This window comes from Brachionichthys hirsutus, chromosome 5 (genome assembly GCF_040956055.1).
Source record: "Brachionichthys hirsutus isolate HB-005 chromosome 5, CSIRO-AGI_Bhir_v1, whole genome shotgun sequence".
Classification (NCBI taxonomy): Eukaryota; Metazoa; Chordata; class Actinopteri; order Lophiiformes; family Brachionichthyidae; genus Brachionichthys; species Brachionichthys hirsutus.
The window spans coordinates 391,139-413,872 of record NC_090901.1 but is presented as its reverse complement, the minus strand read 5'-3'; the positions used below and the strand labels follow the sequence as shown (position 1 = coordinate 413,872).

The following is a 22,734-nucleotide window of genomic DNA, read 5'->3' as shown; positions in this document are numbered from 1 at the left end:
CTGGAAACAAGATCTGATAAGATTCTCAGTCATATTCCTCAGACTGGCTGTGGGATGGTGAAGAAGACGAGGGATTCCAGCCAGACGCGAACCAGTTTGATGCTGGGATCCGACTGGGACCAGGCAGCCCATTATATGCACGCACGATTTAATCACAAGCCTGTTACCAGTTCAGTTGATGTGAAAAGATAAGAGGAGAAAATATACAAGAATACTGCGTTAGTGGACTGAAGCCATTTATTGAACATCTGTCCTCGCCCAAATGCTTGGAACTGGTTTCCTGGAGGAAAATGTGGATTTTTTACTTTTTGAATGATGTTGCTAACGGAGACAGACGAACCAGTCGGTGATTTCAGAAGGGCTACAATCATCTCAATAATAATGATTATTCCTCATATTGTTTGTTTGATCCAAACCGATTGGCTGCATCTCTCCGTCTCTCTCCAGGACCACCTCGACAGCAGGAAGACGGGGACGTCCAAGAGACCGACCAGGGACCTCCCACTTGTCAAGCGTCTTAACATTTCCATCACTCTGTCCCCTTTCCTGGGTGTGGACAGCACACAGTTCCACACGTCCCTCGTGGACGGCACAGAGAGCTACTGGCTCAGTGTCCCCTCAGCGCCTCAGGGACAGCTGGTGAGACCCGAGCAGGGCGCCCCGTGATGGACATACCCGTTTGAAGTTCTCCCTTTGAAATGTTCATCGTAGGTGCATTTCCACTGAGAAACAGAATTTAGATGGATTTTGAAATCAGATGGTCGTTGGTGAACTTCAGACGGGCCTGGACATGTGCTGACCCGAAGGTCACATGTTCTACCCCTTTTCCACAAGTTAACGCAGTTCCCAAACATTTATATGAAATATCTGTGACAGTCTTTGGTGAAAATAGAAAACAACTGCTGCAGGACAGCGTCCCTCATTCCTGTCTCAAACAGATGCTGCAGGACAGCGTCCCTCATTCCTGTCTCAAACAGATGCTGCAGGACAGCGTCCCTCGTTTCCGTCTCAAACAGATGCTGCAGGACAGCGTCCCTCGTTTCCGTCTCAAACAGATGCTGCAGGACAGCGTCCCTCGTTTCCGTCTCAAACAGATGCTGCAGGACAGCGTCCCTCGTTTCCGTCTCAAACAGATGCTGCAGGACAGCGTCCCTCATTCCTGTCTCAAACAGATGCTGCAGGACAGCGTCCCTCATTCCTGTCTCAAACAGATGCTGCAGGACAGCGTCCCTCGTTTCCGTCTCAAACAGATGCTGCAGGACAGCGTCCCTCGTTTCCGTCTCAAACAGATGCTGCAGGACAGCGTCCCTCGTTTCCGTCTCAAACAGATGCTGCAGGACAGCGTCCCTTGTTTCCGTCTCAAACAGATGCTGCAGGACAGCGTCCCTCATTTCTGTCTCAAACAGATGCTGCAGGACAGCGTCCCTCGTTTCTGTCTCAAACAGATGCTGCAGGACAGCGTCCCTCATTTCTGTCTCAAACAGATGCTGCAGGACAGCGTCCCTCGTTTCCGTCTCAAACAGATGCTGCAGGACAGCGTCCCTCGTTTCCGTCTCAAACCGCTCTAAACCCGGAATAACATTACAGCTCTGAGCTAATTCTGATGCTACAGCTGCAGCTAGCTAGTAAGCTACAACAGGTAGCTCAGCCACACAGGTAACCGAGCAGAGAACACTGAAATACTCACAATGGCTGCCTCGTCTCCACGTCCCCCCTGGACAGATGCCGGTCCTCCATCCTTTAGATAACGTTTCGTTGCTCGTCCAGCGTTATGTTGTCCGAGGTTCCTAAAGCCGTCTGGCTCCAAATGTTCAGGACAGACACCAAAACTCGACTTCATCCACTCTGTCCTCCTGTCCGTCTGTCCTCCTGTCCGTCTGTCCTCTGGAGCCGGTAGCTGGGGTAGAGATGGTTGATCAGAGGTCCGTTCTCTACTGCGGAACAATCGATGCGGTGACCCTCAGCTGATCTTTCACACCAAGCTGTTTGGCAATTGCCCCGTAGCCCTTTGCAGCCTTTTGGGGGGGGGGGGGGGGGGGGGGGGTTGACTGCTCTTTGGTAGTTGCAGGATGACTGATTGTGGGGTGGACAGGTGTCTTTATGCGTCTGACGACCTCAAACAGGTGCTACCAATTTAGATCAATAGGTGGAGTGCAGGTGGACTGAATAACAGCCCTCACGGGGGGGGGGGGCACACGCCTAGACAGACAACCAATCACCTCACAGGGGGGGCACACGCCTAGACAGACAACCAATCACCTCACAGGGGGGGCACACGCCTAGACAGACAACCAATCACCTCACAGGGGGGGCACACGCCTAGACAGACAACCAATCACCTCACAGGGGGGGGGGGGGTACACGCCTAGACAGACAACCAGAAGGACCTAATCCAGAATGAATGACCTAATCCAGAAGGACCTCATCCAGAATGACCTAATCCAGAACGAATGACCTAATCCAGAAGGACCTCATCCAGAATGACCTAATCCAGAATGAATGACCTAATCCAGAAGGACCTAATCCAGAATGAATGACCTAATCCAGAAGGACCTAATCCAGAATGAATGACCTAATGCAGAATGAATGACCTAATCCAGAAGGACCTAATCCAGAATGACCTAATCCAGAAGGACCTCATCCAGAATGACCTAATCCAGAATGAATGACCTAATCCAGAAGGACCTAATCCAGAATGACCTAATCCAGAAGGACCTCATCCAGAATGACCTAATCCAGAAGGACCTCATCCAGAATGACCTAATCCAGAATGAATGACCTAATCCAGAAGGACCTAATCCAGAATGACCTAATCCAGAAGGACCTAATCCAGAAGGACCTAATCCAGAAGGACCTAATCCAGAATGAATGACCTAATCCAGAAGGACCTAATCCAGAATGAATGACCTAATCCAGAAGGACCTCATCCAGAATGACCTAATCCAGAACGAATGACCTAATCCAGAAGGACCTCATCCAGAATGACCTAATCCAGAATGAATGACCTAATCCAGAAGGACCTAATCCAGAATGAATGACCTAATCCAGAAGGACCTAATCCAGAATGAATGACCTAATGCAGAATGAATGACCTAATCCAGAAGGACCTAATCCAGAATGACCTAATCCAGAAGGACCTCATCCAGAATGACCTAATCCAGAATGAATGACCTAATCCAGAAGGACCTAATCCAGAATGACCTAATCCAGAAGGACCTCATCCAGAATGACCTAATCCAGAAGGACCTCATCCAGAATGACCTAATCCAGAATGAATGACCTAATCCAGAAGGACCTAATCCAGAATGACCTAATCCAGAAGGACCTAATCCAGAAGGACCTAATCCAGAATGACCTAATCCAGAAGGACCTAATCCAGAAGGACCTAATCCAGAATGAATGACCTAATCCAGAAGGACCTAATCCAGAATGAATGACCTAATGCAGAATGAATGACCTAATCCAGAAGGACCTAATCCAGAATGACCTAATCCAGAAGGACCTCATCCAGAATGACCTAATCCAGAATGAATGACCTAATCCAGAAGGACCTAATCCAGAATGACCTAATCCAGAAGGACCTCATCCAGAATGACCTAATCCAGAATGAATGACCTAATCCAGAAGGACCTAATCCAGAATGACCTAATCCAGAAGGACCTAATCCAGAAGGACCTAATCCAGAATGAATGACCTAATCCAGAAGGACCCGTGGGTGTGACAGGCCAATGAATGGTTGCAGTAACACGAACCCTGTCCTTCAGATCCCCGTGATGAGTCGGTGGCGAGGAACGTTGTGCGTGAAGCTGAACATCTCCAACCCCGGAGCCGTGACGTGGTTCCTGGACCGGGTGGGGGCATTGCAGGCCCATTTGGGGATGGAGTATGTCATGTTGGAGGGGGCCGAAGGGAATCTGTTTGAGGAGCAATCCCTTCGTCCGCCACAAGCTCTGGCTGGGGACAAGTACATCAGCCTGCTGGCAGGGCTGGCCGCCAGGATGGGGGGGTCTACGATGGTGACGGCCGGGACGCGGTAATACCCCCCATGCTGTGAACACGCATCATCAACAGGGACTCACTAATGGAAGTAATTACAAGTACTTATATTCCGTCTGTGCCTCAGGTCGAGCCACGAGCCACTGTTTGTGAAAATGCCCCAGTTGCAGTCTGACTGGGGCCCAAAGGGCCTGGGGGGCATCGTCCCCTCCCTGCTGCACCACACCCTGCTGGGGTACAACTTCCTCATTCCTGATGCAGTAGGTAAAAGCACCGCCCACTGCACCAACGGTACCTGCACAGGCATTAGGGGGGTGAGGTACATAAAGTACATAAAGTACCTCACAAATAAAGTACTTACATCAAACTATAAATAAAGTACTTACATCAAACTATAAATAAAGCACCTACATTAAACTATAAATAAAGTACTTACATCAAACTATAAATAAAGTACTTACATCAAACTATAAATAAAGTACCTTACATCAAACTATAAATAAAGTACTTACATCAAACTATAAATAAAGTACCTACATTAAACTATAAATAAAGTACTTACATCAAACTATAAATAAAGTACCTACATTAAACTATAAATAAAGTACTTACATCAAACTATAAATAAAGTACTTACATTAAACTATAAAGTACTTACATTAAACTATAAAGTACTTACATCAAACTATAAATAAAGTACTTACATTAAACTATAAAGTACTTACATTAAACTATAAAGTACTTACATCAAACTATAAATAAAGTACCTCACATCAAACTATAAATAAAGTACTTACATCAAACTATAAATAAAGTACCTACATTAAACTATAAATAAAGTACCTCACATCAAACTATAAATAAAGTACTTACATCAAACTATAAATAAAGTACTTACATTAAACTATAAAGTACTTACATTAAACTATAAATAAAGTACCTTAGAGAAATAAGATGGAGCATGTATGAGAGGTGGAATAACAGAACACATGGCAGAATGTTTATCCTGCATAGATCCTATTGATTACATTACATCAAACATTGATTGATTACATTACATCAAACATTGATTGATTACATTACATCAAACATTACTACGATACGGTTTAAAGGTTGTCTTTCGGTTTGTCCAGCCTTTATGTGCACTTCAAAGATCTCTCTCTCTCTCTCCTCTCTCTCTCCTCTCGCTCTCTCTCTCCTCTCTCTCTATCTGTCTCTCTCTTCTCTCTCTCCTCTCTCCTCTCTCTCTCTCTGTCTCTCCTCTCTCTCTCTGTCTCTCTTTCCTCTCTCTCTCTCTCTCTCTCCTCTCTCTCTCTCTCTCTCTCCCCTCTCTCTCCTCTGTCCTCTCTCTCTCTCTCCTCTCTCTCCTCTCTCTCTGTCTCTCTCTCTCTCTCTCTCTCTCTCTCTCCCCTTCTCTCTCCTCTCTCTCTGTCTCTCTCTCCTCTCTCTCTCTCCTCTGTCCTCTCTCTCTCTCTCTCCTCTCTCTCCTCTCTCTCTGTCTCTCTCTCCTCTCTCTCTCTCTCTATCTGTCTCTCTCTCCTCTCTCTCTCTCCTCTGTCCTCTCTCTCTCTCTCTCCTCTCTCTCCTCTCTCTCTCTCTCTCTCTCTATCTGTCTCTTTCTCCTCTCTCTCTCTCTCTCTCTCTCTCTCTCTCTCTCTCCTTCTCTCTCCTCTCTCTCTGTCTCTCTCTCCTCTCTCTCTCTCCTCTGTCCTCTCTCTCTCTCTCTCCTCTCTCTCCTCTCTCTCTGTCTCTCTCTCCTCTCTCTCTCTCTCTCTATCTGTCTCTCTCTCCTCTCTCTCTCTCCTCTGTCCTCTCTCTCTCTCTCTCCTCTCTCTCCTCTCTCTCTCTCTCTCTCTCTATCTGTCTCTTTCTCCTCTCTCTCTCTCTCTCTCTCTCTCTCTCTCTCTCTCCTAACAGGTGGCTCTCTGTCCGGCGATCTGGTCACCGATGAGGAGTTGTTCATCCGTTGGCTTGAGATCGCAGCCTTTCTCCCTGTTATCACTTTCCACACCCCCCCCTGGGTCTGCGGAGAGGATCGGGTATTCAACCCCAACTTGATTTTCACAGCACACAGAAATCGGTCATGTGACCACGGTGACTCAGCTGAGGGGGCTGTCATTCCATCCAGGATCTGTATTTAGTGTAATAAAACAACAACGTTGTATTTAAATATTAACAGCACAGAGTTCCAAAGCGGAAACGAACAAGCTCCTTCTCTCTCTCTCGATGGCCAACGCTGAAACAGAGGTGAGAGACGGAGTTCGTTGACCCAGCAGCCTCTAGAGGTGAGTTCTGAGAAGTTCCCATCACAACGTGGGAGCTGCCAGTCCTCCCAGCAGGGGGGGTGGAACAGGATGTTCTGTTCCCCTTCACTCTGTGGGAGCCAGACTCAGGTTGCTGCTTCTAAAGGGGCTCCATTAGAAGGGGGTCCATCTGTGCTGCGTTACAACCCCAACAGAAGTAGCTCGCTACGAGTCGCTAGTCCAGAACTCTACCTGGAAGGAGTTGGGAAACATTCCGAGTCTCAGAGGAGAGGAGCGTTACGTTATGACGTCGAAGCCTAGCGCTTCGGCGTAGCGTGAACTTTTACATTCTCCCCACAGGTTCTAAACCTAACTTGGACCTACATAGCAAAGCACCAGAACCTCGTGGTCCCGCTCATAGAAAAGTACGCCGAGGAGTGGCGGATAACGGGAAACCCCATCTACCGGCCAGTGTGGTGGCTCAGTCCCAGCGACCCCATGACCTTCACCATCGACGATCAGTTCCTCATCGGAGACGAGGTGCCTTCATGTTCTGATGCGGGGAGAGAGATGTATCACCCCCCCGGCTGTAGCCCAATGACAGACTTGTGTTTGTTTCCAGGTCCTGGTGGCACCGGTGGTGGCGAAGGGGGCAGTGCAGAGGGATATTTATTTACCTGACGGCGGCTTCCAGTGGCAGGACAGCCAGAACGGTCAAGTGTTTGGCGGGGGCACGTTCCTACAGGACTATCCCGTGCCCCTGGAGGACGTGGGCGTTTTCTTACGGAGAAGCTGAGTCATGTGACCTGTCCTCTGGGTCACCTGACCTATCCTGTGACTGTTTGGAATCAAAGTCTCTCTTTCTTTGTTTAAATACTTGTGCACTTTTCCACTGAAAGCCATTGGCCCGGTCCTGAGATGATTCGTAGATTCGTTTTTATACTTGCACTTTACAGGTCAGAATGATTCGGGGTTGGTTGGTTTGTTTTGGGGACTTTCTGATCCGTTTTCTTTGGTATGTAAGAGACACAGAATTCTGTGTCTAATTCTACAGTCTTTAAACGTTGAGCTGCTGCTGGCTCTCTTGATACGGAGGAACAACGCCTAAAAGAATCTGAGACGACCAAATGAAGATTTACAAGGACGTAGTCTAATGTTTGATGTTTAGTCTAGTTTAATCTAATCTGTTAATTGACCGACTTGCTGGACACATCTGGATGTTCCATAGTACTGTAGGCCAGATGAAGATGAAGATGAAGATGAGGCCAAGTCACTGTGATTGTATCTCTGGTATTTAGATCTAATATTACCTTCTGACTGATTTGCTGCAGAAAGGGCTCACATTGGTTGCTTGTGTTGCTGCCAAAAGAAAGCTTTGTTGAAGAAGTAACAGGTTAGATGAGCTAGCACACGTACACCCGTGCTTCTACGTCCATCGCCTGCTTTAATTCACTGTAATTATTATGAAAGATATTTTTCATTTGTCTTAAACCCTGACTAGATGCTTGTGGGCAAATCTTATGCAAAATACACTGACCTCTGCCAAGGGCAAACAATCCTACATGTCTTACGTTCACTAGATCTGGACCCCCACAGGATCCTAAAATAAATCACACTGGTTGGAGATATTTCTAAAACTAGGACACATCGTCTCAGCCGATGGATGCGTGTTTCTGAAACATCGCCCGTCACAAGTTCACACCGTGATATTATTATTCCTTTCTGCTGCCAGACAGACACACAAACCGTCCAGCAAAGCAAGCCAGTGGAGACGGGTGGAGACACAGCCTCTGGGCGGAGGTGGAGAAATGGAACCACTTCTTCTTCATAATATTCTGCTCGGCAGTAATAATAGCTTAACTCTTAATGAACCAAGTCAAGCCTCCTGCATCAGATCAAACACTCAGGTCTGCTGAAGCATGCCCAATCACCGAATGTCTTAGTCGGGTTCGCAGCACATTGTGAACACGTTGACGTCTTAATCTCTGCAATGGACAAACTGTGACTCCCAGCAGAGTCCTTTGTGCGTGTCCGTTCATTAAACGATGCAGGACAAGCTTTGAAGCGTCGCTCCCTCTCTCTCCAGACGGAGCGAACCGCGTGCTCACCGTGGGGGGGGGGGGGGGTTGGTGTTTCTCTCTTCTGTAAATCAGAGCACTTAGAACGATAACGTTGCAATAAAGTTTACATTTTCAATAAACCTTTCATTTTTACTCTCGGCGTTTTGTCGTTCGAGCCTGGCCACGCACACACACGCACACACACACGCACACACACTCTGCGTCTAAGGTGGTCTGTGAGCATGCTGACGACTAACGTCTCCAACCTAATAAAAGCTATTTATGTCCTTGTGAGGATGAGGGGAGAGCGACCCCCAGGGCGACCTCTGCTAATCCGCTCTTCCTTACCTTCCTCTCCTGCTGCCCGTTGGCTGGGCTCCACCCCGGGGCCCCAGGGGGCCCTGCTCCTGTAGCACAGCTCGACAGGTGCAGTTGGCCGCAGCCACGCACAGACCCTCTCCGCTTACACTCGCACCCTAATCACTTAGATTCAAATGGCACATTTGAAAGATCAGACATTCTGGTGCGGCTCCGTGGTTCGAGCTGATGAAGTTACGGTGTTGGAGGCTTGATACCCAAAACCTGAGACCTTCATCAGATCCGAGGATTTTTCTTTCATTTATTTTCTATAGAAATTGTAATTCATATTAAATTCACCATTTTAGTGTAATGTCCTGCCAAAATCCGACTAGGAACGACTTCCATATCCTCCTGAGACCCAGGCCATTTAGGACATGCTAGCGGGCGGGCTGGGTCCCAGGAGGCCATAGGTGCTACGATGACAACATTATTCTCCACTCTAAAAGGGGAGAACGTCCTCGCTCCTCCATGAATGACAAGCTTGTAAAAACAAATTCTGCAACACTGGCTCTCCTCTTGGTGCAAGAATGAAACTGTTGACAAGCAGAGGCTGCAGATCTCTCCCAAAGTCTACTTTTAGAACGAGCAAGTCAAGGTTTCGGGTTTCGCTGGATGCTCTCGACTGAATGAGTCTTCCAGCTCGTCAATTAGGTGCAGAATTCAAAGTGTTCCCCTCCAGAAGCCAGCTGGTTGAGTCTGGTGCTTATGCTGAATGGATTCGTTGCCTTTCTCCTCTGCTTGATGGATGCAGATAAAAGCAGGACACGTCATGATGCTTTACACATACATAATCCTTATCAAACGCATGGCACACAAAGACCTAGCTGTGGAAGAGATCCTTTAAATGAAGCGGCCCAGCTGCAGGGTCCGAGAGAAGGTCGGGAGAAACGGCGTGTCAAAAGGTCAGGGAAGAGAGGAAGGGGAAGTGTGAGGCGGCTTCCTGGGAATCTGTCGCCTCACCCTTTACACGTCTTCCATTTAATTTAAAGGAATAGCTGCACGTTCCCCAGCGGAACGACGTATTAATATCTCGAGAGCAGCAGGCTGCAGCTTCCCCGTGATGCAGGAAAGACCTCCTTTCACACCAGACCAGTTCCAGCAGGACTAGAAGTCATCAGACCGGAGAAGGACGGCTAAGCGAGGCAGCTCGTCTGGTGCAGAGTGTGAACGGAGGCCATCTTAGTGGCCCCGGGGGCCGACGGCTAAGCGTGGCAGCTCGTCTGGTGCAGAGTGTATGAACGGAGGCCATCTTAGTGGCCCCGGGGGCCGACGGCTAAGCGAGGCAGCTCGTCTGGTGCAGAGTGTGAACGGAGGCCATCTTAGTGGCCCCGGGGGCCGACGGCTAAGCGTGGCAGCTCGTCTGGTGCAGAGTGTATGAACGGAGGCCATCTTAGTGGCCCCGGGGGCCGACGGCGTTTGTCATTCCATCAGCTTTAAACCAGGAACTGAACTGAAACGACAGACCCCCCCCACCCCCCACCCCCACCTCGGACGGTAATACCCGAGTGCCCCCTGCCAAGAACACTTACATGACCCCCGCGGGGTGAACTGTAATCATTTTTTCCATCCCATAACGGTTCCTCTAGCGCCATCAACAGGAGCATCGATGTATGGAACACACATACCGGTAATACTGACTCTCCTCAGGCTGCATCTCAGAAACGTTTGAAGACGCATTAAATGAATCTTTATACTTCGTCTGCAGCATCACTCCTGCATTTATGATCTCACTTTAGTGACGTTTCTGGTCATTTGGACCACTCGGATCCGGAGGACTGATCCAGATCAGACTTTACTGCTCACAGGAGAACATCCAGAGGTTTGCAGCCCGTCCGACATCCACTTTATTGTTAGAACCGGTTTTGGTATACAAGCTGCTTATCTTTTTACACATCTTTACATTAAAGGCAAAGATCTGCAGCTTCATCCTCAAACACCATACAGAGCTCTACACAGATAAATATCTCACAACTCCAACACACCGGATCAGCTCCACCGTAGCGCGTCGGCAGAGACTAAATATACTGCTGAGCGTTTGAGCACCAAGTCACGCCGTTTACGACTCGTCTTTGGCTGCTAGAGCCAAACGGCCAACACGGAGTGAACAGTCCAAGTACAGTTAACCCCTTCTGCAAAACGTATTTATATACACAACAAACAGAAATATCCACAGCCTGCCCCAGACAGGCCGCTTCACCTTTAAGGCGAGGGCCGCGTGGCACTGAACTGAAGCGAGATGTCTTTCTGCCGTGACACGTGCACACGTGCACACGTGCACACGTGCACACGCCAACACAAGCACCAAGTCCAGCGCCCTCAAACACTCGGCGGAAACCTGAGTATGAAAATGAAACTGTGTTGTAAAAGCACGGCAACAGATCCAGAATAAACGGCGTGGGTGTATTAGTACATTAGACCCAGTAGCGGATTACATTCTGAGACCAACCGGAGCAGGAACCGTGTGAAATATGATATCCAGAAATGAACAGTCAGAATTAAAAACAGAACATTCTGTAGCGTGCGTACCGTCGGGAGAGCCGAACTATCGACTGTTTGGCCTGCCTGATAATAACGTACCCCCCCCGGGGGGGGGGTACGTTATTATCAGGCAGGCCAAACATCTTGTAAGACATTACAAGATGTAAAAACATCTTGTAATGTCAAGATAAGAATGAAGATCATCCTTAATCTTGATCAACACCAGAATTTAACGGGGTTTAACTGCCTCATCGTCATCCATCGATCATGTTTTGTGGTAACCCCCCCCCCCCCCCAGTTGTTTTTAGGTAACCCAAACCAACCGACCAACTAAAGGAAACGGCTGAACGAGATAATTAAAAGAGAATTGCACCATCTCTAAAAACATGCATTTGGATGATGCAACTGAACAATCCCTCAACGTGTGACCGACCGGCCGCCGGACAGCAGCTTACATTAGCGGTAAATACAAGCTTTGATCTGTCCTCAGAACCACCTGAATACACACAACGCAACACGCCTCACACGCTCCACCAACCATTAAGAACTCGTAAAATAATCCCAAATCCTACATTTGATTCCGAAAAACTTCAGGAAGAACAGACATTCTAAACAGAACATTTTAAGTGAACTGGAGTGGAGAAATCATTCGTCGTTTCTGTTCAGCTGGAAGAGATGCAGCATGTCCCGCATGGCCTGTCCGATGCTCATGCCAAAGCGGTGAGAGTCCTGGAAGGAGGAATGAGTCTCCTTAAAGAGTGGACACAAATCTAAAGTGGGATATCTGAAAACCAATACACGTACAGTTTCTGGACTGGAGTATTTGCTGGAGATGTGGAAGTTGATGAGGTTCTCGCCGACGATAATGTAGGAGACGCCATAGCCATCATCAGCCACCTGAAGGAACAAGAACAAAGACTCCCAATTCAATTTCAAGCAACATTTAAAAAATCCACGGAGGAAAAAACAGACACACTACTCCCCAAACGCTTCAATTTCGATTGATGAGCCGGGGATCGATCATCCAAGGAAGGCAGAAAAATGGAAAGAAGCAAACCGTCTTTGAATAGAAACTTACGGGACCAAACCCTCCTCCAGAGGACACGTACTCCGGATGTTTGACCAGATCAAACAGCTCCAGCTGCTGCAGGGGGGTCTGGCTGGTGGACAGCCTCCAAGGCTCAGACAGAACCTGGGCACAATAGTGGTTTGATGGTTCAGGTGCAAGCGGGCCACGCGACGCCGTCTGCATCCCGCATTACGTATTCAGGAGAAAGGAGCGGCGCATGCAGCACCAAACAGGGTTACTGTGGACCCGGCTCCTCAGACGGCATAAAATAAAACGACTCACCTCATCAGGTAAATTAGTCCAAACCTAATCTGACAGGGAGTTTACAGTCGGTGGGCTAAAATCTAGAACTTTAAAGTCCCTAACCGGAGCTGGTGGTGGCAGTTCAGTTCAGTTCAGTTCAGAGCTTTATTGTCCCACGAGGGGAAATTTGCTTTGCAGCAGAGGTCACAACAACAACAACAATGCCACAGGACGACACGGAACATGTAAAGTAAAACAGTAAAAACAACCTTAAAAAAAAAGAGACATAAATCTGTCCTAATGAGGCCCTAATGAATAAAGTGCTGCTTAGCAGAGCAGACCAGTGAAGGTTAGTGCAGGTTAAGGACATTTATTGCACTTGGGACAAACGAAAATTTAAATCTGTTGCTCTTTATCCTGGGGAGCTTGTACCTCCGCCCAGAGCGTAGGAGAGCAAACTCCTCCAAGAGAGGGTGATCCGAGCTGGACAGAATCGACCGTGCCTTCGGCGACACCTGCTGGTCAAAGATCTCAGCCGAGGAAAGCTGCTGTGAGCCAATGGCTTCACTCGCTACCTTCACAACGCTGGACAAACTGTTTTTGTTTTGCACTGTGAGATTTCCATACCAGGAAATTATACAGAAGGTTAAAATGGACTCGATAAAAGATTTATAAAATAAGACCATCAAAGTTTTGTCCACATTAAAAGTGTTCAGTCTGCGCAGAAAGTGGAGTCTCTGCAGACCCTCTTTGCAGATCGCAGCAGAGTTTTGGTCGTGCTTCAGCTTATAATCAATCACCGTTCCCGGTACTCGTATGACTCGACTGCCCCGACCAGAGAGCCCTCGATTGCAGTTGGTACAGTTGAGTTTGATATTTTCCTGAAGTCGATAGCCATGTCTTTAGTTTTGTTAATGTTCAGCTTGAGGAGGTTGTCGCACCGCTCCCATGCTCGACTTCACCATCCTGGAGCAGACTGATTAAAACAGTGTCGTCTGCAAATTTTAAAAGACGCCTATCTTTATGGTTGCTCCGGCAGTCATTTGTGTATAAAATAAATAATAATGGGGACAGGACACACCCCTGGGGCGAGTGGGTGGGGGGGGCATGGTTCAAGCGCAGAAAGCTCACAACAACTTCCAACATGGCCTCCTACCTCCTTGAGGAAGGGTGAGTCCTCTCCCAGGTACTTAGAAACCACATAGAGACAGAAGAGGTGCCGATCAATGCCCTGTCCCGTCATGGCCAGGCGGTACATGTTCTGGTGCTTCTCTGCTGCCTGCTTGAGCAACTTGAGGCATTCTTCTCTCTGAGTGGGCAGGAAAGACACAACAATGGAAGAGCGTGCCAAACACGTGGAATAAGTGCCGCCGTTTAGCCTTACCGGCTCATGTCTGATCATGGAACGGACAAAAGCACACGTGTCCATGGTGCAGGAACGCACAGTTTCCGTCCGGCCCTCACGGAACAACCGCGTCATGGAGGCTTCGTACGTCAAGCAGAACTTCCCTCTGTCCTGGAGAGAGAGAGCCGAGGTCAGCATTAAAGAGAGAAAGCACGAGGAGCGCGTTCTAAATTGTGAGAGATACATAAAGAGTGTCATCTAGTACGCTAACTTCACAAAGGTGAATGCATTTGTGTTTTACTTTAATTATCCAAGAACTTGGAAAAGCTAGTTTCGATTAAATCGCTGATCCACAATGTTCAATCGTTGTCTGCCGAGCTGCGACTGCCCTCTGGTGGAAGAAATGCACAGCGTCCCAAGTCACATTTGCTACGTGCTCCTACCCTGAAATGAGCCAACTGTAGGGCGATCTGTATGAAGGCATCAGGACTCGTGCGGCACTTCTTAATCCGACCTTTTCCAAAGTCATTGAAGGGGAAAATGTGCGAGTCCACATCATCAGCCAGAGTCGTGGCGACGGTCAGAGAGCTCTGGATGACCTCCTGACACTAGAGGAAGTGACAATCATATGAGCATAGAAAGCTATTTCTCAAAGTCAGAACAGATGAATAGAATGCTCATTACAGAGTTATTAAAATATTGAAATATAAAACCTCGTCTGTTTCTCAGTGATAAATCACAGTTCAAGCTGCAGCATCCCCCATTTGAGATGGCTCACAGGTGCAAAGCAGGAAGGCAGGACATACCTCAGCAGGGATGTCCCAGTGCAGCCGCTGGGGGCCTGGCAGGTTGGGGTGGGGAGCCCCCAGGCAGTGACCTTCCTCTGTATATCCCAGATGAAGAGGATCCAAGGAAAGGACTTGCTGTAACACAAAGACTTCTACAGTTTAACATGATTGAATTTTTATTAAAGATATGATAATTACAAATGAAATTCTTGAGATAGCAAACAGATACCTCCCACAGATGCCCAATGATGGGAGCATCTGCCCAGGAGTGCTCTGCATTTAGCCCCATGGTGCCATTCTTAAAAATGATCAGGTTTAAGGATTTATCAAACCACCTGAATGGAACAAACGACACACAGCTTGGTATTAGCTGGAAGCTAACTCTCTGCAAACCGATCAGACTCCTTCCTCCATCCCACCTGTCGTAGCACTTCCCGTGGAGCAGGGACTTGGCATAACTGCTCAGAGACTTGACCGGGTCGCTAACGTCGTAGCGCTGCTCAGTGTCATCGAGGGTCACAAAGAAGGCTGCCTTCTCGACGACGTCCAGCGACTGCTTGTTCTTACCGCGGCCGAAGTAGGTTTCACGCGCATCGGCCCACGGAGCCCTGCAGGGGGTCGGATGAAACCAGATGTGAGGCTGTACCTTGTTGGAGTCGAGGTTCTCTTCAGGATGAGACACGGTCCTTCCGTCCCCGTCCTAAACCTGAGAGCAGAAGAACTATCTGCTGCTTCTTGATGCATGGAAGATCTTCATTTCTTACAGCGTGTAGCAACACTATAATTACAGCTAAACGCAAACTACGGCAATCATCCACCGTGAAACACTAAAGGTCAATATTAGTACAATAGTTCCTGGTCGTATGAATTAAACGGTGGGTTTGTCGTCTACTGCCACCCACCTGTCTCCCGCTGTCAGTGCAGCTAGCTTCTCCTCTCCCGGCAAAGGCTCCGACTTGTCTGCCAAGATCCTCTCCATCTGCTGCTCTATCTCCCGTGGCAACAGCAGCCGCCCGTCGTAAAACACCCACACCTTAAAAAAGCGGCCCTTATGATAAACAGCTATGTGTTTGCTCTCATTCACGTGCTGCAGGGTGTCTGGGCGGGACCGGCAGTTTGCAACGAGAGAGAAAAAGTGGAATGAGAATTAGAGAAGTGTTTTAATTACAAATAAAAAAGAAAGCAGTTTGAATGGAGAGTGGATCTCACAGCACATGCAATAATATAACAGCTTGGGTTAGGGTTAGGGCTGAACACGTGGGTCTCGGTTCGCTTGCAAGTGAACCCCGGTTCGGTCCCCGATACATGCAGCAATGTTGCGACTTTCAGCTCCCCAACCAAACCGAGTCCACTTGGTCAGGTGTGAAAACAACTTCAGTATTTCCTAAGCGCCTTTTTCTTATGAGGTTCTATTCAAACAGCTGAATTCAAAGCAATACTATGCTGATGGAGTATTAACCAATTTTAAAAAACTGAAGTAGTTTGGAATGGGTAGTGCAGGAAGTGAGATGACGAGGGAAAGGAAGTAAATCTGGAGCAGGGCAGTGGATTAGAATACAATCCATGGAGAAATGATTATTTGAACAGCACAGCACAACAGCCTAAAGAAGTCACCTCAAGAATGGTTGCTTATATAAAAACATATTTTTTAAGCAATGCTCAGTGTCCAAACAAGCATTTCCTTTGTTATGGAACAGACAAAGCAGAGGAGGATGCCAGGAACAACCTCGCGTTCAGCTATCCCTGAGCCTCCTGTTGATTCAGGCCCACCTGAATACGCCCCCCCCCACTGATTACTGTAACACACATTTAAATACATATGGCACTAAACAGGGAAATACATTCTGTTGCTTAACCCGGAGAGAACCCAGGTGGCTGCGTGGGTTCTCTCCGGGTTCTCTGGCATCCTCCCCCCTCCAACAAAAACATGTAATAAAGGTGAATGGGTGACTAAACGTCCCATAGGCATGAATGGGAGTGTGACTGGTTGCTCATCTTTCATGTGGTCGCCCGCCCCCCGCCCAATGGTTGCACTAAACAGAGGCCATGTGTTGCTTTTTGAGCCCTATTAAGGACTTACAGGATGATGCTAATGACTGTTTCGTTATCACTCAAACCCAACGGAACAATAAATAATGCCCATTAAAGCACGTGTTCCTGTGATTCCGGGTTTAGGCGTGTATCGTGTCACTGTTTGACATTTCCAGGCAATACCTCAAGCCCGTCATCAGATTGGAGTCGCATGCATGAACCCCTGATGCATGAACCCCTGAATCGGCACAGACCAGCACACATGCATCATTAATCTGTGGAGGTCAGGTTATTTCTTATTGGACAAAGGTCCCACGGAGAGGAATGTACAGCAGGGGTAGGACAAAGGAGGCGGCGCTGCTAAAGACTCTACCTGTGTCTACACCTGGGACACGACTGGTGTTGAACATGCGCTCGTATTGGGCTGAGCACATGGGAATAGTGTGTAGGAGCATGAGCTGAAAAGTAAAAGGGGAGAGTCAAACACAGAGAGATGGCAAACTGACCGACTAAAAGCCCCAGAGAAGAGCAGCAGCAGTCACACGCCAGCACGGATGAGGATTGGAATGATCAGTAATCTTAAGGAGCTAAAGGGGTCTCAGAAGGAGATATGAGATGGGGGGGGGGACCAGAAACCAGTGGTCTGCTAGCTCAATATCATCAGCAAAGCCCCGGAATCTATAGGAGGATATTCATGCAGATCGTTTTACATTAAATCAACTTTAAATGTGTGGATCTCCGAACGTCCTTTCATTGAGAGGAAGTGAAGCTTCAGGGCGGTGCTGTTGAACATGGGTCTAGGAGTCAGGGTTTCCAATGAGGATCACGGGGGGGGGGCACTGTGGCGACGTGCCCGTCTCTTACCTGTCTCCAAACCAGGGATGCGGGTGGTGTTAAACATCCGCTCCCATTGAGCCGAACACAGAGGAACCTTGTTTGCCAACAAGTATATCTAACGCAGCGTCCGACACAGCGAATGGGCAGAACAGCAGAACAAAGACAAGCGAGTGTGAGAGGGTCACAAAGCAAGCTCATGCTTCTGTGTCCTACTTTAGAAGCGCAAAGAGCCAGTCTTTGCAGGAAGAATTTACACTCAAAAGGATGTCGTCAGCCACTCCAATGCAAACACCTTTTGTGGTCGGCTGGATCCACACCACGGTAGAAATATTACCATGCCAACACGGCATATTGTTTTACTTGCAATTAATGGTGGGATATATTTGTTTGACTGCGTTGAAATAGCTGCAATCATCAGAATGGCTGACGCCGCCTTGATGCTTCATGCAGGCTGATAATGGAAACAGAAGCACAAAAAGAAGCATTCATTTCATGACCCTGATTGATCATTAACCATTAAGCTGTACTTCCATCAAATAAGCAAGAAGAGCAGCGCGTGGCTCGTTCAATAATCATGGTTAGACATGCAGCGCCGTGCGTCTGCGTCTGCGTCTGCGTCACCACCGGAACACAAGCGTGGTGAAAGGTAAACCCGTTCATCAGAAACCAAGTACACAGGATGAACGAGAATAAACATTTTCTTGTAGTTAACGTCTACGTCAGTACTCGCTCTCGACTCACTGGTTTGACCTGGGCTCTGTCCAGCTTTCTCCTGTAGAGCATTATGGCGTGGATGGCATTACCTGCCCTGGCAGCCTGGATGGAGGTGGGGAACACGTACAAGAAGTCCTGCACAAGAGGTGAATAGGAATACATCATTCAGAAAAGCAAAAGACTCAGACAAAGCCCCCCCCCCCCGACCTAAACGTCACCACCCAGTTGTGTTTCAGTCGTAGGCTGCATGCTAACACACTGTAGAAAATCCAGAAGGTACACAGGATGCCTCAACAGCTAACCAGCCTTCCTAAAATGTATCTTGCAGACAAACAATTGTTTTGTTTTTTTACACGACTTCCTCTGTCTCTTGCTGATGGACGTAATAAAGTGAACAATCAAACAATGATCAGACACGAAGGCTTGCAGTGCAAATAGCCTTACTAAAACTATCACACAAGATTATACCCGCAACGACAGCGGACCTGTGACAGACGATAAATATATGCTTAGTAAACAGCCTAATATGACCATAAAGGAAACAAACAGGACAACATCTAAAATGTATTCTTTTTAGGAAGTCAGGTTGTAATTAGAATTCTGGATCAGAACCAGAAGAATTTCTGGTGAGTGAATTGAATGCATATATTCAAAGATATTATTTTTTTCTATACAGATCGTTCTCAAAATGTTATGGAATCTAAATTAAAGCAAGACGCATCTTCAGACCCCCCCCCCCCCCCCAGGATCCATGCAGCAGTTCCTCAGCAATCCTGCTAAGACAGACACACAGACGACGCAGCCTAAAACATAACCTCCTTGACACTTTCATTTTAAGACACCAAATCTGACAGACCTGTCCTAAACCGAACTAGATAGGTAAACTACACTCTAAAGGTGACACAGGTGACTCTGCTGCTTCAGAGAGGAATTATTTAAGGTCGCACATTCAACATTTAGAATTAAAAAGGAAACTCCATGTATTTTTCAAAGCCGTGTTCAGATCAAGGTGCACAGAACACAAAGCGCGTTTTGAATTCGTTCGTCAGAATCATCGAATGCGGCTGGAGCTCTTACCATGGCATAATAGTTGCTGTTGACCATGATGGGCCCACGACCACGCAGGTAAATATATTCCTCCCACCAGTCACTGACCTGTGAAGCACCGAGGGGAGGGGGCAGAACTGCTTTTCTTGGCCCGCACCCACAATGTGACATTAGAGCAGAAGAACGGGAAGGGGAAGGGGAAGGGGACCGGTTCTCACTCACATAGTTGGAGGCCCACCAGGACTTGAGTTTGAGGTACCACTGCAGTCTGGGTCCCAGGTTCTTCTCAAAGTCTTCCGTCAAGCCCTTCATCCGCTCATACTCCTCTTCCTCCATCAGGGGCTGCACTGACTCCAAGTACTTTCAACAGAGAAGATGATGGTTTCAAACACACGCAGCGATGAATCATCGTTTTTAAACAAGGTAAAGCAGGTACTCCGGAAGAGCTCGGTACCTACTCTCAGCACGGTCCGAGGAAGTCAGAAATGCATGTGGTCAGATTTAGTGTTACTACAATGATTTGAGAAGAACTTACCCTCCTGCAGGTGTCCTTGATGGAGGGAAGCGGTAGCCGTGGAAGGGAGTTCTGGAAACTGTACAGCATTGGTTTCCTGCCAGAGAACACCTTCACTAAAACCTGGAAAGATGGAAAAAGAAAGGGGCATTGAAGTTTAGGTTCAGTGTTTCACCGAGAAACCTGCAGGACTAGAACGCTAACAGACATCACCAACAGGCCAAGTTAAAACGCCATACATCTTGCACATGAAATGCTTGCTGTAATTTGAAAGTTGCAATTTTTAAATTGTGAAATCACTTGATTCTGGATGTTTTAAATAAATCTATTATATTGGAACTATTTCAAGGCTCAATTTGATATTCCTTCTTTTACATTTAGGTATTTTTAAGACCTGCATCAAAAGTACACGACAATGCAGAGTCAGACTCAATTAATTTTCATGCTATTCAAAAAGTTAAATAACAATGTATTATTATTTCAATCTAGTTTGGCACTGTACAAAATAAAAACTAACAGTGATTTACACTGTTCACTAGTTGGCAGAAGCAAATATTCATACCAACTGTTGTTTCTATACATCGACCAAGTTGTTACCACGTCTTCTACCGTGAGGTGACAAAAGCTGCATGCTCAGGGTCATACAGGAAAACGATCCGTCGCCTCACCATCCACAGACGGGTCGACAAAGACACCGAGCCGTGGCGTGCATGCATCCAGCCATGCCACGACAACAGGGACTTCAGGGCATTCCTCATAATCATGATTATGGTGACCCACAGTCCTGTTCCCACCAGAACACCTCCTACTAGCTTCTGGTTGTCTGTGGACAAATATCGACTGTCAACAGAGACAGGAAAGAGGGCTGAAGGTTAATGGCGTACAGAAACTGGCAGGGCTAAAACACAGTGAAGTTAAAACGGAATCACCCCAAACCGAGATGCTTTATAAAACATCAATAAAAAAACATTCAATTCAAAATTGTTGAATTTGATTGTGTCATTTTGTGAAATTGAATGAAATTGAAAGCAGCATAAAGATAATGCATTAAAAGTTGATGCTAGTATGCTAGCTAAGAATGTCTTGACCATTGCTTGGCAGCACGGTCAGCTGATCAACGGACCAACTATGGCAATAGAACTGATGCACCTATGCACCTACGGGGAGAGCTGCCAGGTCAGGCCTGCTCGTTTCATATGAAATACATTAGCCTTCATCTCCTCCAGTGGTACGTCGAAACACACAGCTCATCGTTTACAGCGTTTAATCGGCCCAATGATGAGCTTTTTGTTTCATCTCTTTGCTTGGAAATAGAAACACGGTGCCGTTTTACCTGCATGACCAGTAGCCTTACCTGATGGGCATGTGTTGGCCCAGCTTGGCAATGAACCCCAGAGAGGGATCCAGCCGTTGATACTTATTGTAGGACATGTAGGACACAACCACCACCATGAAACCAGCAGGGCTGCCCGGGTACACGCCGGTCATTACCCCATTCTGGGGACGACAAGCAAAGGTCACCAGAGTAGCCTACTTTATCTAGCTCTAAGCTATATTTCATTAAAGTATTTCACAATGCAGCTTTAATATCTGAAACCGACTTCTGAGATGCGTCATTATCAACAGACACGAAATGACAAACTTCTGGCAGATGTTTGAGAAAATGATTGTTAGGAACTATAACTAGACCGAAGGTCAGGACAACAGACAGGAAGGTCACGCTCACTACTGACCGTTTGTGTGAGAGTGGACGACCCTCCGGTGTGACATTTTGTGTAACATATCTGACCTTGAAGCGTATGAATCTTTTTTTCCAGGAATGGAGACCAGAAAGATAGATCTGCCGTAGAGCCTCGTGGCAAAGCTGGAGGTCGATGCCATCCGGGGTGACGGTGAACTGGAAGGCCACCGCCTGGTGAGCTTCTGCCATGGTGGCGACAAATCGATACCGTCACTGAGCGTAAAAGAAAAAGTGGAGCATATGAAAATCGGAGAAGCAGCTAACTTTACAACATTGACCCTAGCGCATGCTAATTCCAGCACCTATCATCGTAAAACACAGCTCGAACTTTCTCAGAAAGAAGGTGGAGAAATAGGTGCCCCATTAAGAAGTTAGACAGGTTTCTTTTTAGTTAGTTATGACGTTAACTATACTGGTTCGGCGGGTGTAGCATGTTCTGAGATCTCCAACCAACCAAACTATTCTGGAAACAGGCGTGTCAGCCGCTACAAGTACCAACAACGTTAGCAATGCTTCATTTCATTCAAGGCAAGGAAATTACTTTTGATACTTGAGATTAACGACTTAAAAGCGCCGTTTGCCTGAGCGCCATTTTTCAAAACCTTTTGACACAATATTTTTTTATTCAACTTTTACTTCTGGGGAAATCCGCAACACACGAATGCGTACAAGACAAGCGGCTGATAGAGGCGATCTTTGATACAAAAACTTTAAGATATGAAATGATGACATACCGGGACAGACAGGTAGACAGACAGATGGACAGACATCATTAATCCCAAAAGGGATGTTGTCTGGATGCCCTCGCATTCTAAATACCGGAAATAAAAAATGCATCGTTCTTATTTTCTTAACTGCTACACATGTTGAGTGATGAAGACTTCTGAAGGCCAGCAGGCTCTTCCTCATTATACATGCTCCTGGAGATTGGAGACCTGCAGAACGCGGCCTACAAACTGACAGAGGAAGCTGCTGTTTTCAGCTACCTGGTCTCAGAGGAGAAAGAACACAAATGTCTTTGCATTCAATTCATCCTTTCGATCCAAACGAGCACCTTAAGGTGGGATCCACGCAGCAGCATTTCAGCAGCGGCTCCCCTCCCCCAGCTGCTCCTGCGCGTCACATGACCTACCCAGCGCTGCGGAAACTAGGGGAAAGGTCGCAGCTTCACTCGGATTCCGGCTGAAACTCGTCCTATTTACCATCAAGCAATCGATAACAAATATTCTGTTTTCGATGTACAGTATACCTTTCAGGATAATCCACGT

General features: G+C 47.3%; 2 protein-coding genes across 2 annotated transcripts in view; one reads left to right on the top strand and one right to left on the bottom strand.

The window, feature by feature from the left end:
* The window catches only part of si:ch211-236l14.4 (SITS-binding protein), a 13,300-nt gene extending 4,906 nt beyond the window's left edge, over window positions 1-8,394 (top strand). The window contains 7 exon segments of the mRNA XM_068739222.1: window positions 196-394; window positions 396-639; window positions 3,765-4,033; window positions 4,124-4,260; window positions 5,914-6,035; window positions 6,600-6,779; window positions 6,862-8,394. Coding sequence (XP_068595323.1) covers window positions 196-394; window positions 396-639; window positions 3,765-4,033; window positions 4,124-4,260; window positions 5,914-6,035; window positions 6,600-6,779; window positions 6,862-7,035 — 1,325 coding nt within the window. The 3' untranslated portion in view covers window positions 7,036-8,394.
* A 3,040-nt stretch (window positions 8,395-11,434) lies between these two features.
* cpt1ab (carnitine palmitoyltransferase 1Ab (liver)) lies at window positions 11,435-21,655 on the bottom strand. Its single transcript, XM_068739238.1, has 18 exons — window positions 21,515-21,655; window positions 21,080-21,222; window positions 20,394-20,565; window positions 19,747-19,848; window positions 19,434-19,571; window positions 19,242-19,319; window positions 18,192-18,299; window positions 16,987-17,071; window positions 15,485-15,680; window positions 15,002-15,190; window positions 14,812-14,917; window positions 14,601-14,717; window positions 14,238-14,402; window positions 13,821-13,965; window positions 13,606-13,754; window positions 12,216-12,329; window positions 11,942-12,034; window positions 11,435-11,866 (listed from the first exon to the last, which is right to left on the bottom strand). Exons 1-18 carry the CDS (start codon window positions 21,653-21,655, stop codon window positions 11,783-11,785), a joined length of 2,325 nt encoding a protein of 774 aa, XP_068595339.1. The 3' UTR covers window positions 11,435-11,782.
* Between the last annotated feature and the right edge of the window lie 1,079 nt (window positions 21,656-22,734).

Excerpts from the sequence above, each read along its gene's own strand:
- cpt1ab (XM_068739238.1), bottom strand. The coding sequence starts at position 21,655 with ATGGCAGAAGCTCACCAGGCGGTGGCCTTCCAGTTCACCGTCACCCCG. Across the intron at positions 14,918-15,001 it reads CACGGGAAGTGCTACGACAG|GTGGTTTGATAAATCCTTAA; the intron begins GTGGGATGGAGG and ends TGTTCCATTCAG. Across the intron at positions 13,966-14,237 it reads TACAGTTGGCTCATTTCAGG|GACAGAGGGAAGTTCTGCTT; the intron begins GTAGGAGCACGT and ends CTCTCTCTCCAG.